This window comes from Phyllostomus discolor, chromosome 7, assembly GCF_004126475.2.
Source record: "Phyllostomus discolor isolate MPI-MPIP mPhyDis1 chromosome 7, mPhyDis1.pri.v3, whole genome shotgun sequence".
NCBI lineage: Eukaryota > Metazoa > Chordata > Mammalia > Chiroptera > Phyllostomidae > Phyllostomus > Phyllostomus discolor.
Window position 1 is genome coordinate 73,486,269 of NC_040909.2, and position 17,235 is coordinate 73,503,503.

General features: G+C 37.2%; 1 protein-coding gene across 3 annotated transcripts in view; it reads right to left on the reverse strand.

Annotated features, from left to right (window-relative positions):
* Positions 1 to 17,235, reverse strand: part of SPIDR (scaffold protein involved in DNA repair) — a 389,382-nt gene that overhangs the window by 39,108 nt on the left and 333,039 nt on the right. For all 3 annotated transcript variants that reach the window (XM_028518735.2, XM_036031020.1, XM_036031021.1), the window contains exon 11: positions 12,230 to 12,370. In XM_028518735.2, coding sequence (XP_028374536.1) covers positions 12,230 to 12,370 — 141 coding nt within the window. The remainder of the gene's footprint in view (positions 1 to 12,229; positions 12,371 to 17,235) is intronic.

Below are 17,235 nucleotides of genomic sequence, written 5' to 3' on the forward strand. Positions count from 1 at the left end.
AAGGCATTGAAACCTTGAGACCCTAACAAGACTAGATAACCAATGATTAAAATGTATCATTGGGGCAGTGATGTTGGAAAAGTTTGGCGGCAATCCAAACTTCTGGATTGATCTAGCAATCCTACCCAAGAAAACTGAAAACTTATGGTTCATGCAAAAACTGTATATGACTATTCACAGCAATATTACTCATGATAACCAGAAAGTAGAAACAACCCAAATGTTTATCAACTAATGAATGGAAAAATAAACCTGGTACAGTGGAGCATCAGGCAGCTGTAAATAGGAATGAAGTACTGACATAGACCACAATATAGATGAATCCTGAAAACATGATGCTGAGTGAAAGCAGCCAAGCACAAAAGGCCACAGATTGCATGTTTCCATTTACATGAAATGTTTAGTGTACGTAAATCTATGAGGCAGAAAGCAGATTAGTGTTTTTAGGGGCTAACGGGCATAGGGTTTCTTTATGGGGTCATAAAAATGTTCTGGAATTAGATTGTCATGGTTACACAATTTCGTGAATATGAAAACCAATGAATTATATAATTTTTTACAGTGAATTGTAAATTATAGATTTTGTGGGATATAGATTACATCTCAATGAAGTTGTTATTAAATAAATATAATTAACTTAAGACAGTGGTGTCCAGCAAGGAGACATCTAACCCTGATCTGAAATATATCCTCAGCTGTAGAGAATCGCTTCGCATGGAGTGGAAGTGTAGCTTAGCCTCCACATGGAAAACCAGTGGGGTGCACCTGGCATGCAGGACCATGCCCATGGAGAGGTTTTCCCGTGGGGAATCAGGCCTGCACTGTACCTAGACTACTATGAGACTTGCTTTTGCTAAAACTCACCCTGAACTGAGGCAGCAAGGGCTTACTGCAACTTCCTAAAATCTAAGCTAAACCTCCCAAGTATGGAGTGTGACCAGTTCAACCACTTGTCCCCTTGGTCTGCAACATCCTTCTCTTTGAAGTAATTAGCAACATTCTTTCCTCTGCTATCTATCCCCGGCAGTGAACCTATGCATAGTAAATGAGGACCACCCTCCATGTAATGTACCCAAACAAGGAATAAAAGCCTGTCCAGGCAGGGACTGGCTCTCTCTGGCCCTCTCACCCACTCTCTCTCAGAGTGGCCATGCCATCCCTTTTTCTCCACAGGACTTCTGTTGTCTGTGTGTATTTGTTCTCTAACAGCTACAACATACATGGATCCTGCCCGCCAGGATCTGCCACACTCAGCTCTGCTTAATGATTTTGCTACAAACATTATCTTTCTTCTCTTTCCTAGCAGCTCTCACCCAAATGCACCTCAGTGCTTCCAGGAAACAAAAAGCTAGGGACTTCTGCAATCAAACAGTAATGGTGTCATCTTTATTGGGAAGCTCACACAGGACCCAATGAGCAGTGGGAGGGCTGGGAGAAAGGTGCAAAGAGAGGCCAGGGAAAAGCTAGACAATCCTCAAAACCTTTATTTTGGAATGCCTGCTCTTCCTGTTCCTCATTCAGGACAGGCAGGATGTGGGGCATTAGGACTATGTTCCCCCTATGTGTGTGCCCCCCATGCCCAGGGTGAGCCTTGCATGCTGCTACCTGAAACACCCTCTGTATTCCCATGGGAGTGAGTCTATGGCTCTGGGCAGTCCAAAAGCCCTTTGGAGAGACTGTGTGCTGATGCTCAGCATTATGGAAGCTAAGGAGAACATGGGTTAGAAGACTAAGAAAACTACATCACTTTCATCTGAGTTTGCATAGACATTGGTATAAAGATGTGGACAGTTTTCAGAACAAGCTGTTCTGATGGCTAAATTTTGAGAAATGATTTCATATTTAAATCTTCTATTGTGGTGATACAAAATACTGCAAAACAATAGAATATATACTGTAAAACAGATTTTCATTAATACTGCTGGGATGATTATATTCACCAAAATGTACCACTTGCTGGGTTCACAACTCAGCACCTGTACGTAAATCCCAAGCAGCCATCTAACCACCTGTGCAGATACATGCTTTTCCCAAGGTCATGTAGACAGAATAGGCATTATATCAGTCATTCTGATCCCAGAAACCATCTTCTGCTAAGAGTATCCCACAAATAACTTATAGTTGTGGGACATTACTAAACATTTCCCAAGGCTAGTTCACTGAATTTCACGAAAAATCTTTTCAAATTGTAGATAGTTGGAGAAACTGAAAAAAGGAAATTAAACACACATCTGAAATAAAGCTAATTGTACCATTCCTTAGTGTCTATTCTTTTAGACACTTTAAAGCAGTGTCTAAATTTATATAAATATGTAGGATAAATTTGTACCTCTGGAATGCTTCACATTTTACAGGATATATGGTAGTTGCTAGTTATATTTAAAAATGTCCTCCCTAATCTCAACTCTTTCTCAAGATTTGAGATGTAAAAATACTAACTAGCCCAACATTGTATAATACAAGTTCTTTGCACATTTCTGTTCTGCCTGAGCAGGAAATTATGCATACACTCAGTTGCATGGGAAATAAGGAACTCCTGCAACATGTTGATCTCTGGAACTTTGCAAACAGTTCTTGGTCTTTTCTCATGCCCCACGTGGTACTTATTATTTCAACAGTGTAGAGGCAGGAACACCCACAATTCCACACAAAATCTATCATCCCATATTTCTTGATGGATAAACATTCTTTCTCTTTAATACATCTCTCTATTCATTTATACGGTAAACACTATCCCCTACTAAAAAACAATATTTGTCTTTCAATCTGTCAAACTTAGCTACAAAGTTCACATGTCTCTTTTTATAATAATATGTTGATGATATAGAATGCAGGATACAAAAATCCATTTAATAAGCATTATTAAATAATTTCACACATATGCAGAATTCAGGTAGTTAAAATTACAGATGAACATTAAATGTGGGCAGATGGAAAGACAATAGCACAGGATCTTTTCCACACACTACCTGGGCAGGAAGTAAAGTTAGCATCCAGTTCTCAAACTGGCATTGCTGCGGGTATGTCATATTGGAGCAGCAGCAGGCAGCAGGGAAGTTCTCATGCCTTGCCCCCAGCCCCACCCCGCCCCAGTCACACAGAATAACAGATGGGAAGGGTTTATTTCTTAATCAAGCATTGGCATGAACCACCCACCCTGAGCCTCGCAACCCCGCTTTGGGATGGCATAATAGAAGCAAAATTTGCTATAGCCATTTAAAAGTGGGTTTAGAGTAAAGTATTTAATATTGATGAATATTTACTTCTTCATCTGTTAAATGAATAAAGTAATATTTGCTTTGACAGGTTAATCTGAGGATAACATACAACATGTATACCCAGCATGGTGTTGCAGTTAATCTCATTTATTAGTAAGCAGATTTGAAGCTGATCAACCAAATATGTGAGGAAGTGAATAAATAGTCTTAAATCATACATTACAATCATGATTTGCCTGACTTGGGACTAAGACCTAAAATTTCAAAAAATACTTTTCCTGTAAAAGAAAAATAGAAGTTGTGATCTCTCTTCATCTTTGATTAGAATCATTAATAAAATAATTGTCAGTTCACAGTAACAAAAACACTCAGAAATATAAAGTGATGAAGCAAACAATAATTATGAAAATAGACTTCATCTTCCTAAAATGTAATTATTCCAAAGAAATTTTTGTAGAGCTTACCTTCTAAAATGCTCTGTTAAAAAAATAAAGTCACAATCTAGATGATTAGGATCCATTATTTTATTACAAGAAGTTGCAAGGAGATGCTTCAATTATGTTGTGGACAGAAAAATAAGGGGTTATATGGAAAGTGACCTCACAGAGTGCTCTGATCATAAATTTCTAACTGGGCTGGTCATGGTGGGTAGTCCCATCCCAGGCCTATAACTTTTTAGTAAAAGGCTTTTCCTTGTCTTAAGTATGCCATCTCCATTGTTTCTGCGCATATAAGTTAACACACCTTTGAAATAAGCAATAACCACCCACAAGAAAGCACATAATATTGCTAACTATCCTATAATTCAATCCTGACTTGCCTTCTTCCACTTCCATGTAGTCTCTTTACGTTTCTTCCTTAATGCAAAATGCATAAAAGAAGCTGCAAAGCTGTTAGTCTCCAGAGCACATGGGATCTTGCTCCCTGGCATATGTAGTCAATTTGGCTCAAATAAACTCTTACTAAAGTTCTTTACAGATTTAGATGTTTCTTACATTGACAATGTTTATTATGCTTACTCAAAGACATGTTACAAACCTAGCAGACAGATGGTAAACAATATTTCCTTTAAGAAAAAGATGTTCAAATTGAAAAAGTATCTATGTGTACAAAGCTAAAAATAAAAGGCTACTATCCTAACTGTGAAAGGGAAAGGAATAACCTCAAACCTAAAGGGGCCCTTTAAGAGGTTATTTAGTGTAGTCCTTTAATTTTCAGATAAATCAGGGGCAGGATCTACAGGTACCAGAAGCACAGCAAGTAGTACAATCTAGGTCTCCTGATTTGAAGTTAAGACTTTCCACTATCAGCAGTATCCACCTGGTTATCCTCAAACTAGAGAACACCATAGGGGCAAAATAAGCGGGTATGGGCAGTATAGATACACAAAAGTATCCTGTAAAAAGTAATGTCAAGAGGAAAATACATCAAAACACAAAACCAACATACATAATATTGGTTGGGCCAAAAAGTTTGTTAGGTTTTTCCATAAGATGGCTCTAGGAGCACTTAGTTGTCTTTAACTTCATTGGAAACAATTTTGTGAGACTGTATTGTGACAGCTGTCATATCAATGTGCATTTAAAAAAAACATGAAGATTGGTGAATTTTTGTACAGGTAGTTTAATGTTGAAGATAGAAGAAAAGAAGCAACATTTTTGGCTATTATGCTTTATAATTTCAAGAAAGGTAAAAACACAACTGAAACACACACACACACACACACACACACACACAAAGATTTGTGCAGTGTATGCAGAAGGTGCTGTGACTGATCGCATGTGTCAAAAATGGTTTGCAAAGTTTTGTGCTGGAGATTTCTCGCTGGACAATGCTCAAGGTCAGGTAGACCTGCTGAAGTTGATAGAGATCAAATCAACATATTAATTGGGAACAATCATCATTATACCGTGCAGGAGATAGCTGACACATTCAAAATATCCAACTCAAGTGTTAAAAATCACTTGCACCAGCTTGGTTATGTTAATTGCTTTGATGTTTGGGTTCCACATAAGTTTAGTGAAAAAAACCTTGACCATATTTCTGCATGCAATTCTCTATTTAACTATAATGAAAATGTTTGGTTTTTAAAACAAAATTTTGAAGGGCAATGAAAAGTGGATACTTCACAATACTGTGGAATGGAAGAAATTGTGGGCCAAGCAAAATGAACCACTACCAGCCACACCAAAGGCCAGTCTTCATCCAAAGGTGATGTTCTATATATATTGTGGGATTGGAAGGGAGTCTCTATTATGAGCTCCTTCCGGAAAACCAAATGATTCATTCCAACAAGTACTGCTCCCAGTTAGACCAACTGAATGCAGTACTTGATGAAAAGCATTCGGAATTACTCAATAGAACATGCATAATCTTCCATCAGGGTAATACAAGACCACGTGTTTCTCTGATGACCAGGAGAAAACTGTTACAGCTTGGTTGGGGAGTTCTGATTCATCTGCTGTATTCACCAGACACGGCACCTTTGTATTTCCATTTATTTTCAGTCTTTAAAAATTCTCTTAATGGAAAAAATTTTAATTCTCTGTAAGTCTTCAAAAGACACCTGGAACAGTTCTCTGTTCAAAAAGATAAAAAGTTTTGGGAAAATGGAATTATGAAGTTGCCTGAAAGATGGCAGAACGTAGTGGAACAAAATGGTGAAAACATTGTTCAATAAAGTTATTGGTGGAAATGAAAATGTGTCTTTATTTTTACTTAAAAACATAATGAACTCTCTGGCCAATCCAGTATTAACAACCAAGAAAAGTTGATGTTCAAATATTAATTATCAGAAGAGAGGATAACATAATCTTGAAAAGAGTTGTTTATTTATACTTCATGTACTGTTTTACTTTTATTTATATTCCCCTCTACAATTGTTAGAAACCAAACCATCTGCTGTTAAGAGACAGCAGAAAGATTTAATTGGAATTTAAAATACTAATATTAAGAAGCACTGGTAGAAAGAAAACAATAAAACCCACAGGGGAAACACAAAATGTACTTACTAAACTGATTAAAGACTTGTATTAATAGCATGGTGCTCCTTTAGGGGGAGCATCCTTTTGTTTCTTTGCACATCTTTACTTTTAAGATTTAGTACATTCTCTTTCAGTGACATGGTATTCTCCTGGTTGAACCCGCCAGGACCATTTTCATTATTCAAAATCATAAAGGAATTCTTAAGAATGTTAATTTCAAAAGGGGGTTTCCAACCACAGCAATTAGCAAAGAGATTCTGTACCTTAAACCCTAAAGGAAGTATGTGGCTCTTTGAAAGGGTGGCTTGTTTGTAAAGAGAAAAATCAAAGGAAGGAAATTACTACTGAAGTTTCTTACCCAAGGAGAGCTCTCATCACTATATATTTCCTGTTACAGGAGCATCTGAAATGATAACCCTAACCCAGTCCAATTGACTTGTGTTGAACTCTTCCTAATGATTCTCTTCTATGAACTTCTGTGCACTCGAGGCCACACCCAGCTGGAGGGAAGGTGAGAATCTCCACAGGAGACTGAACACCCTGATACCCACTGCCCAGAGTCATGCCAGAGCTTGACCCCTGCCAGCTGTTGTGACCCTGGGCCAAACACCTCACCTCTGTTCCAGGTTCTCCTCTGTAAGATGGGGGTGTGAGCAGAATCTACATACACGAACTGTGATGGTGAGCAAGAAATAGCTCCTGCCCTTAAGAGCCTAATTATCAGCAGGCCAGGCTGAAATATTGGCCACTAGGCATCCTCACTGATGTCAACATTTACTGATTATCTGCACCATGTAAAGGGTTGCCACAATGATGGAAACAAGGTCTGTGTGTCAATAAATTGGTGTGACTCAGAGCTGGGCAGCTGGACAAATGGCACAGGCCAGTGAGGGGGAGCCACCCCAAAGCTCCTTGTACAATTGTTCATGTTTGAATAGTTTACAAAACAAATTAGACACATTCAAACTTAAGCTTGTGGTATCACCCTTATTTGTATTAAAATGTTCCTCTCTGGTGGGAATCCCCACACAGCCCTGGGCATAGGCACCAGTGTGTGGCCAGCACTATGACACTGGGTGCCCTGGTGGAGAAAGGACGGGAGCCATCCAGCAGAAACTGCTGCAGGAGACAGAGGAGGCAGTGCCAGGAACCTGAATGCAAGAGTGCCAGAGACGGCCTGTGAGGGAAAGGTGGGGCTTAAATAAGACCCAGGAGAAAAGCAAAGGGTTGTAGGCCCAGGAAACGGAACCTGCTAGAGTAGTGGGATCAAGGACCACAAGTATAGCACCCAGGGATTAGGATGAGGACATCTAAGGGACTTTATTTTCCTAACCTTTGGGTTAGTTTTCGAGCATGCTTACTAAGCTTAGCTTCTAGTAAAAAAATTATCAGTATTTTGTTTGTTACCCTGAAACAAAAACTGATACTTAAATAATAACCATTTACTGGGTCAGTATCTAAAATGCACCCTCTCCCAAATGTGCAACCCCTTGATGTCATCAAAGCTGACCAGGCAGCAGTGCTCTCCTTGTGGTCACACTTTTCAAGAGAGGCAAAAAAAGGTTTAGACAATGGAAGCTGTCCTTCCTTTCCTCATTCTAGTATATTGCCCCAGGACTTTCCCATTCTCTCTAAGATTCCTAAATCTTAACCCACCATTGGAGCCTCCCTCAAAGGTGGCTGTTATCAGTCCACAGCTCTTTGTACTAGGTACTTGTCCACTGGTGCCTTTCTGGGTCTTCTCCTGCTGGTGAGGTCTATGTGAGCTCTTGGAGGAAGTGGTCTATTTTATATTTTTGGCATCTGCTACAGTTCCCACTGGAGCTGTCTACAGGGATCAGAAATTCAAAATAAACTGGTAACTGGTCCTGGGTTCTTCCCTCACCTGCTGCAGAAATTTCCATACCTGTAACCCTGCCCCAATCTCTCCCTTTATGTTAAATCTATTACAGCTACAACAGTAAGATAATCTTGACTTCATTTTCATTAATTTTTTTAAATCCTTACCCGAGGATATGCTTTTATTGATTTTAGAGAGAGAGAGAGGAAGGGAAGCAGAGAGAAAGAGATAGACACTGGTAGGCTGCCTTCCGTACATGACCTAACTGGGGATCAAACCTGCAACCTAGGTATGCGCCCGGACTCGGAAGCAAACCAATGAATGGACTTTTGGTGTATGGGGATAACGCTCTAACCAACTGAACCATCCGGCCAGGGCTCATTTTCATTTTTATCACTTCTTTTCTCTCTTAGGGTCTTAGTGACACTAATTTTTTCTTGGATCAATCCACAATCTCTAATTATAAGGTTTAAGGCTTTTTAGTTCTATCTAGCTAACTTTATACCTCAATATATTCTGGTCTAGGATAAATCCCTGAAACCCCATACAAAGCTCAATGCTGCAGCAACAAGTCATGGGCACAGCACACAGGAACACTGAATATTCACAGAATAAACAAGTGAATTGCCTTTTTCTTCCTCTTTTGTGCACATCTTTCCAAATCCTACTCTTATGTCTTCACAGGTAGCATTTTACCAATTTGAAGAGAATTTTTCCTTCTGCCAAATCAAGATGTTTAAAGCCTTTGTTCTCACTCCTTTCATGAAACCTTCTGAGATCAGCAAGTTAAGATCTCATCACTTAAAGCATCAACTGCTTTGCTACTTGTGGCTGTCTGGTTTTCTGTTCTAAGGGATGCAATTCAAAGCCATAGATGGCACCTACTGCTTCCTTGTCATTCTCAACATTCAGGTAGAGCCCTCTGTTTATAGTCACTACTGATTAAGCTCTGTAATAAAGTTCCCTCCAACACATTACTCTTAAAGGGCCATTCAAGAGATCTAAATAACATAATACCTATAAATTAATAATATTTTAGACAAAGATTAGTAGTTTTGTTTTAACAATTTTAGACATAAATACTAGCAGGATTTTGAATGCCCTCACCAAAAAATTTTGCTAGCTGTACTTTCTGTAGTATAGGGTTAACATATTTCAGGAAATTTCTCCCCCTCACCCAGTATTGCCTTATCATATAAAAATAAAAGAACATAATAACTAGCAATAAAAAGATAAAGTTCATACATAGAATGACACCAATGGACTGTTACTTTTCAGCTTGTCTGACCTACTAAACTGCTGCACAGGCCACTTGAGAAGACAAAGGTTGGGAAACGCCTTAGGAGTGTCACCAAGTCAATAGCAGGGAGAGCTTTGGAGCAAGGAAAGCACAGCAGAGCTCCATATCCTACTGAGCAAGCATGCTGAAGGGTTGTTTTGAAAAACGGTAGTTTTTTCCTTGAAATCTAGGCCACTTTTTTTTTTACTCTTCTTACTTTAACCAGTCGGTATAAATATTCAACTTCAACAATATGTCAGAGAAACACAAAGATATGATGGCTATTTTTCTGTGAGCCTTCCCAAATGAGGAAGCTGTAGACAGAGCTGTGCTCCGTGTAGAGCAGTCCAACAGCAAGCAGGTCTGACTGACCAGCTCTGAGGTCACCAGCCCACTTCAAAGCCATCGTTGGGAGTAGTGATTTTCTGTCACTATAACTGTGGACCAGATGAAAGCTGGTAGCCAAGATTTGAAAGACTCCATGATTTAGCCTAAACATACAACTATCCTCCTCCAACTGGCAAAAAAGTTATTTTCAGTATTAGACATTGGGATTATATAATTGTAATTAATCACTTTAGCTTGATTTTTTTGAAGTGTATTTTATTAAGGTTTATGAAAAGTATATTTTGTTAAAGTTTATGAGAGTTTCTAAGAAACACAGTAATTTGGAAAAAAAAAAAGGACAATTTGTGTTTACTGGGCCACCGATGGATGACTGACTGACAATGGATGACATCACTAATATGAAATGATAACACCCAGCATTCTAAAACTATTTAATAATTTGCTTTGAAAAAATAAAGCCTCCAAAAGAACAAAAAGACAACTAAATATTTATTTGGATGACTGCATGCCAAAATAATATCAAATATATAAGATAAAGAAATCCAGCGCTAACAAAAATGACCAGATATTTAGTTACCAACTTAGAAAAGGAGTGGCTTCCAAGTTTGTTTGTAAATGAATTTGAACTACTCAGTGCATTTCCCATGGAAAAAACATTTCCTATGGTAATACTGTAGATAGGAGTAAAACTTTCAGTGTTACTGACAAAAACTAGATTAAATATTATTAGGTACACATAATAACAGAAAATAACATGAAATTTACAGAGCCTAAGATGCCTGAATTCCAGTCGTGGCTGTAGTATTTCCAAAAGAAGTTATGTCCCATAGTTTCCAGCAAGAAGTGTATCTCCTGAAGCAGAGCAGTCTCCCTTTGGCCTGTAGCACACCAGGAAACCTGACAGCTGAAGCAATACTGTCACCCCATTGCAAGGCTGTCCTGCCATGGGGAGCCTACTGGTGTCCTGACCTGATGTGCTCAGGTGAGAGGCTCATGTGTATTGTTCATGTCAAGGAAGACAACTACCTAGATGGACCTGATGGGGTTAATGTTGTCAGGTCAATGCCAAGGCAGTGATATCTTCTACTATAACTATACTTAGTCTCTTCAGGTGCTTAAGATTGTGAGGACTAAAATGAGGTTCAGCCTTAATAAGGATACAGTTCATATGACCCAATGAAGCTTTCTACATGTCTAGTATGCTTTCCAAATATCTGGGTACCACCCTCCTGCCCCAATCTATAAGGTGATTATATTATAATACAGTTACCCCTTTATAAGCAAAAGAAAGCATTTATTACAAAGAAATCCACATGGATCAATAAAATAGTCTTGTGTCTCCCCAGGGTTTATAGGGGATCTGTCTATGAAATATACATCTTTCAAAAAACAAGCTCATGGGCAGGGCCATCACCCATCTATGCAGACATAGGAAAGACAGATGAGAGGCCCATGGGAAAGCTGACTGTGTGTAGAGGTCAGTCAGGAGAAAAGCTCAGCAAATGCTCACAATTTAGAAGGATAGTCAGAATGGTCATCATAGAAGCCACTGACAGATGCTATCAATAATTGCTTCAAAATCAAAGTGTCTCCCACAGATACTGTTATAAGCTCAGATGTTACTATTAATTAAACAAAACATTTACATCAAATATATTATTTGAGGAAAGAGAGATTACAAAAAGATTGAGAAAATCCCCAATTCATGGCTTACACTAATGCTCTATGTGACAGGAGTAAGATGATTACTAGAGACAGCAAAGCCACCATGTGGGCCACCTTTCTGTGCCGTTCCACCTCTGCCTATCCAAAACAGCATTTTAGGGTGAGCTGCCATGAAAGTTGACAAAGAATAAAGCTTTAAACTACGGAAATAAAAATTTGCAACAACTTAAGAGGTTAGTTTTTAACACTTGATCTTAGCCAAAAGGCCGAGAAGTGATGAGAGTTTAGCTTTTAAGATGTCTCTTCACAAAATTTCATTTATGTAAACTCACATAAAGCTGCCTTATTATTAAAGCTAGGCAAACATACAGAAAATAAATCTTGGAATTAAAATATACATATAACATTATAAAATCTTAATTTTAATAAAATTATGAATTGCTAAACCTGCATAAGTGTTTTTGTTGTCGATTATCATTCCCCACCATCTCCAGAAGTGCTTTATGGGCTCCATTAAATCCTGGCCTTGTTTTACGGGCAAACTCCAAGATCCTATTTTATTGTCTTTAACAATAAAATCAGAGATAAATGACTAATTAAAGCACCAGCAAACTGACTAGTGTGGCTCAGCTGACTGGGCACTTCCTGCAAAGTGAAGGGCTGCTGGTCTGATTCCTGGTCAGGGGATGTGCTTGGATTGTAGGGTTGTGGGCCTGGTCCCCAGTTGGTGTGTGTGAGAAAGGCAACCGCTCAATGCTTCTCTCACATGTTGATATGAGTTTCTCTCCTCTTTCTCCCTTCCCCTCTCTCTAAAAATAAATAAAATCTTTAAAAAAAGGAAAGAAAAAAAGAACCAGACTACAGCAAATAGGATGCTATTAGAATTTGTCCTCACCTTCCTCTGGTGGCCTTCTGTAGAACTTTCATTCCTGCTAGGGTACAGGACCTTCCTTCCAACTGTCTGTCCTTAAAGATGGTACCCTCCAAGTGCACTTCACTGAACATTCCATAGGCATCTTGCACGAGAAGGCAGACTCTACAAAAAAGCATTCACATTTTTTCTTTTAGGAGACAGTTTTTAATTCAATACAGAAATCAAGATTTCACTAGAAATCCATTGTAGTTATCTTCCTAAATGGATGAACCAAGATAAATGAAGCTGAATTCCACATGCACTTTTTTAGATTTGTACAGGTGGGTGTTTGATCACTATCTGCAAAATATAGGAGACAATTCTCTTTTGCCATAAAACTAAAGCCAAATGAAGTTTAAAAGCACACAAAGAAGGTCATCCTTTCAAATCAAATATATTAGTGTTTTCCAGAAAGAACATCTGCTTCCCTTGTCTTCCATAACAGCTACTATGTTTTGCTTGGATACTCAACACTGAGAAAAGCTTCAATGTAACATTATGCTGAAAAGAATAAAGAGTTTTCTCTGAGAAGGTGCATATTTACAGACATACATATCCCAACAGAATAAAAACAAGTGTTCCAGCTGGCAGTAAAACAAAGGCCTGGTACATATCCAGTGATGTGATGAGATGCTCCCCAATTTTTAAGTTCATAGGGCAGTGGTTATAAAAACATATATGACTGAATTTCCAGTCCTCTCACTTCACAATTCAGGTATATGTAATTTTATTTACCATGAAATGACACATTCTCAGAAAACATTTCCTGAAGCAAAATTCAGTAACTAATACCACCAGATAAATAGTTTTGTTGTGAACAAAACTATTTTAAATAAAAGGCTACATTAAAAAGTACATGTTGGAAAAGAATGAATGACAAAGAATAGGAAAGCTAAATCTGAAGCTATGAACATTAAACACTGCCTTGATAAAAGGGAGTAGCCTCATTGTCTAGACTTCTAGATTAAGTCTCCTAGGTCCACAGTGGTTTACAAGAGAATCTGTGTGAAAAAACCAAGACAGAAAAGGGCAAGAACCATATAATTTCACTCATACATGGGATATAAAACAATGTAACAAACAAACAAACTTATAGACACAGACAACAATATGGTGCTTAACAGAGGGTGGGGCAGGATAAAGAGAATAAAGGGAGTCAAATATATGGTGATGGAGGGAGACTATACTTTGGGTGTTGAGGACAATTTAATACACAGATGATGTATTATAGAGCTGTACACTTGAAATATAAAAGGAACCAGTCAGAAATTGTAAGACAACATACAAAATGAAAAATACATTAGAAGGAATTAAAAACAGTTTAGATGAAGCACAGGATCAAATCAGTGAATTAGGAGAGAAGCCAGAAAGACCCAATCAAAAAATAAAAAAAAAGAATAAAAAAAAAAGAGAACCTATGGGACAATAGAAAGCTTAACAACATCTGCATTAGAGTGGTACCAGAAGAGAGCAAAAAATTGAGAACCTATTTGAATAAATAATGACTGAAAACTGAACCTGACCTGGTAAAAAAACAGAGACACAAGTCCAGTAAGCACACAAGAGTCCCAAACAAGAGGAACCCAAAGAGGCACATCCTAAGACACATCATAATTAAAATGGCAAAGTTTAAAGACAAAGAGAGAATCTTAAAGGCAACAGGAAAGAAACAGTTACCTACAAGGGAGTGCACATAAAACTGGCAGCTGATTTCTCAATGGAAACATTTCAGGCCAGAAGAGATTGGCATAAAATATTTAAAGTGATGAAAAGGACAGTCATACAATCGAGACCTCTACCCAGCAAGGTTATAATTTAAAATTTAAACAAACAAACAAACAAACACATGGCTAGTTTCTTAGACAAGAAAAAGCTAAAGAAGTTCATTACCACTAAACCAGTATTATAAAAAATGTTAAAGGGAGTATTTAAGAAGACAAAAAAAAAAAGAGGAACATAATTATAAAGAACAAAATGGCAGTAAATACACACCTATCAATAATCACTTTCTTTTTCTCTTTTTATTGTTGTTTAAGTACAGTTGTTCCTATTTTCCTCCCACTATGCCCCTCCACCCCACCCATCCCCACCTCCCACCCTTGAACCTACTCCCTTTGGATTTCTCCATGTGTCCTTTATACATGTTCTTTGATGGCCCTTCCTCTGTTTCCCCCATTACCCCTTCTCCCTCCTCCCCTCTGGTTACTCTCAGTTTGCTCTTTATTTCAATGTCTTGGGTTATATTTTGGTTGCTTGTTTGTTTTGTTGACTAGATTCCACTTATAGGTGAGATCATATGGTATTTGTCTTTCATTGCCTGGCTTATTTCACTTAGCATGAGGCTTCCCAGTTCCAGCCATGCTGTCACAAAGGGTAGGAGCTCCTTGTGTTTATGGTCAATTAATATTCGACAAAGTGGGCACAAGCATAAAATGGAATAAAATAGCCTCTTCAACAAATGGTGTTGGGAGATCTGGACAACTACATACAAAAAAAAAAATGAAACTTGACCACTAGCTTACACCATACAGAAAAATAAACTCAAGATAGATAAAAGATTTAAATATAAGTCATGACAACATGAAAGTCCTACAGGAGAACATAGGCAGGAAATAGATATTCCACACAGCAATATTTTTACCAATACATCCCTTAGAGCAAGGGACATAAAGGAAAGAATAAACAAATGGTACTTCATCAAAATAAAAAGCTTCTGCACAACTAAAGAAAACATCAGCAAAATGAAAAGAGAACCAACTGTATGGAAAAATATTTGCAGATGATACCTCAGACAAGGGTTTAATCTCCAATAATCACTTTAAATGTAAATGGATTAAGTTCTCCAATAAAATACATAGGGTAGCTGAACTGATAAGAAAACAAGATGGGAAACAGGATGGGGAAAAAGTAGTTTATATTACCAGCCATCATTACCTAAAAGATAAATCATTAAAAAGGATACAAAATAATACAATAAGACAAACAAACAAACAAACAATAAATAAATAACACAACATTTGAATGTGGGAAACAATAAACTCTGTTTCCCACACTCAAAACTGTAAACTTACTTTTCCTCTTACCTTTATATGCTAGCTACAATAGGACCACTTCAGATCGAAAGACATACAAAGACTTAAAGGGATGAAAATATAATTTAGTACAAATGTAAACAAAAAAACCCCCTTGGGGCAGCAATACTTATATCAGATAAAACAGACTTCAAAACAAAGGCTATAGTAAGAGAAAAAAAAGGACACCATATTATAAGAAAGGTGTCAATCCAACTGGGGGATACAGTCCTTATAAAAATGTATACACCTAACATAGGAGCATCTAAATATATAAACCAAATACGGATAGACATATAGAAGAGATTGACAATAATACAGTCATAATAGGGGACTTTAAGAAGTCTGAAATAATATTAAGCATTTTCTGTGACCACAAAAGTATGAAATTAGAAATCAGTAACAAAAAAACCTGACAAACATAAATATATGGAGGATAAATTACAAGTTACTAAACAATGAATGATTTAACATTAAAATCAGGAAGAAATAAAAAGATACCTTATGGAAATGAAAATGAAAATGCAACAACCTAAAATCTATTGGACACAGTGAAAGCAGTCCTAACAGGGAAATTCATAGCAACACAGGCCTATCTCAAGAAATAAGAAAAAAAATCCAAATAATCTCACCTTATACCTAAAGGAACTAAAAATAATAAACAAAGCCCAAAGTGAGTAGAAGGAAGGAAATAAGAGTCAGAGCATAAATAAACAAAACAGAGTCTAAATAACAATACAAAAGATTAATAAAACCAAGAGCTGGTTCTTTGAGAAGGTAGATAAGATGGACAAACCTGAAACCAGACACATCAAGAAAAGAAGAGAAATGACCCAAATAAACAAAAAGAAAAATGAAAGGGGAAAATATTATAAACAACAAATTGGACAATCTGGACCAATGAAATCAAAGCAGTAATACAAAAAAACTCCCCTAAAACAAATATCCTGGACCAGATGGCTACACACAGGTGTACTTTATCAAATACTCAAAGAGGAATTCATACCTCTCTTTCTCAAACTCTTCTAAAAAATTCAAGCTGAGGGAAGACTCCCAAGATAATTTTATGAGGCCAACATAATTCTGATTCCCAAGCCAGATAAAGACATTACAAAGAAAGGAAATTACAGGCCAATATTCCTGATGAACATAAATGCAAATTTCCTCAACCAAATAATAGCAAACCAAATTAAAGAATACACTGAAAATACCCTACACCATGATCTAGGGGGAATTTCTTACTGCGATGAAAGTTTTGTTCAGTATCTGTAAATTAACTAATGTAATATACCACATAAACAAAATGAAGGATGAAAAATGATCATACAAATAAATGCAGAAAAATCATTTGATGAAATTGATCACCCATTTATGATAAAAATTCTTAGCAAAGTGGGAATGGAGGGAATATACCTCAGTGTAATAAAGACCAGATGACAAACCCACAGCCAACATTATACTCAACAGGGAAAAACTAAAAGCATTTCCCTGAAGATCCAGAACAAGACAGGGATGTTCACTTTCACCATTCTTATACAACGTAGTACTGAAAGTCTTAGCCACAGCTATTAGACAAGTAGAAAACTCAAAAGATATCCAAATCAAAAAGGAAGAGGTAAAACTGTCATTATTTGTAGAAAATATATTGTATATAGAGAACTCTAAAGATTCCACCAAAAAACTAGAAGTGATAAATGATTTCAGTAAAGTAGCAGGATACAAAATAAATATTCAGAAAATTGTTGCATTTATATACCAATAATGAGCTATCAGGCAGGGAAACTAAGAAAACAACCCCATTATAACTGCAGCAAAAAATAAAATAAGATATCTAAGAATAAATTTCATCAAGGAGGTAAAAAACTTATATTTGGAAAATATTAAGATACACAACAAAGACACTAAAGAAGATACAAA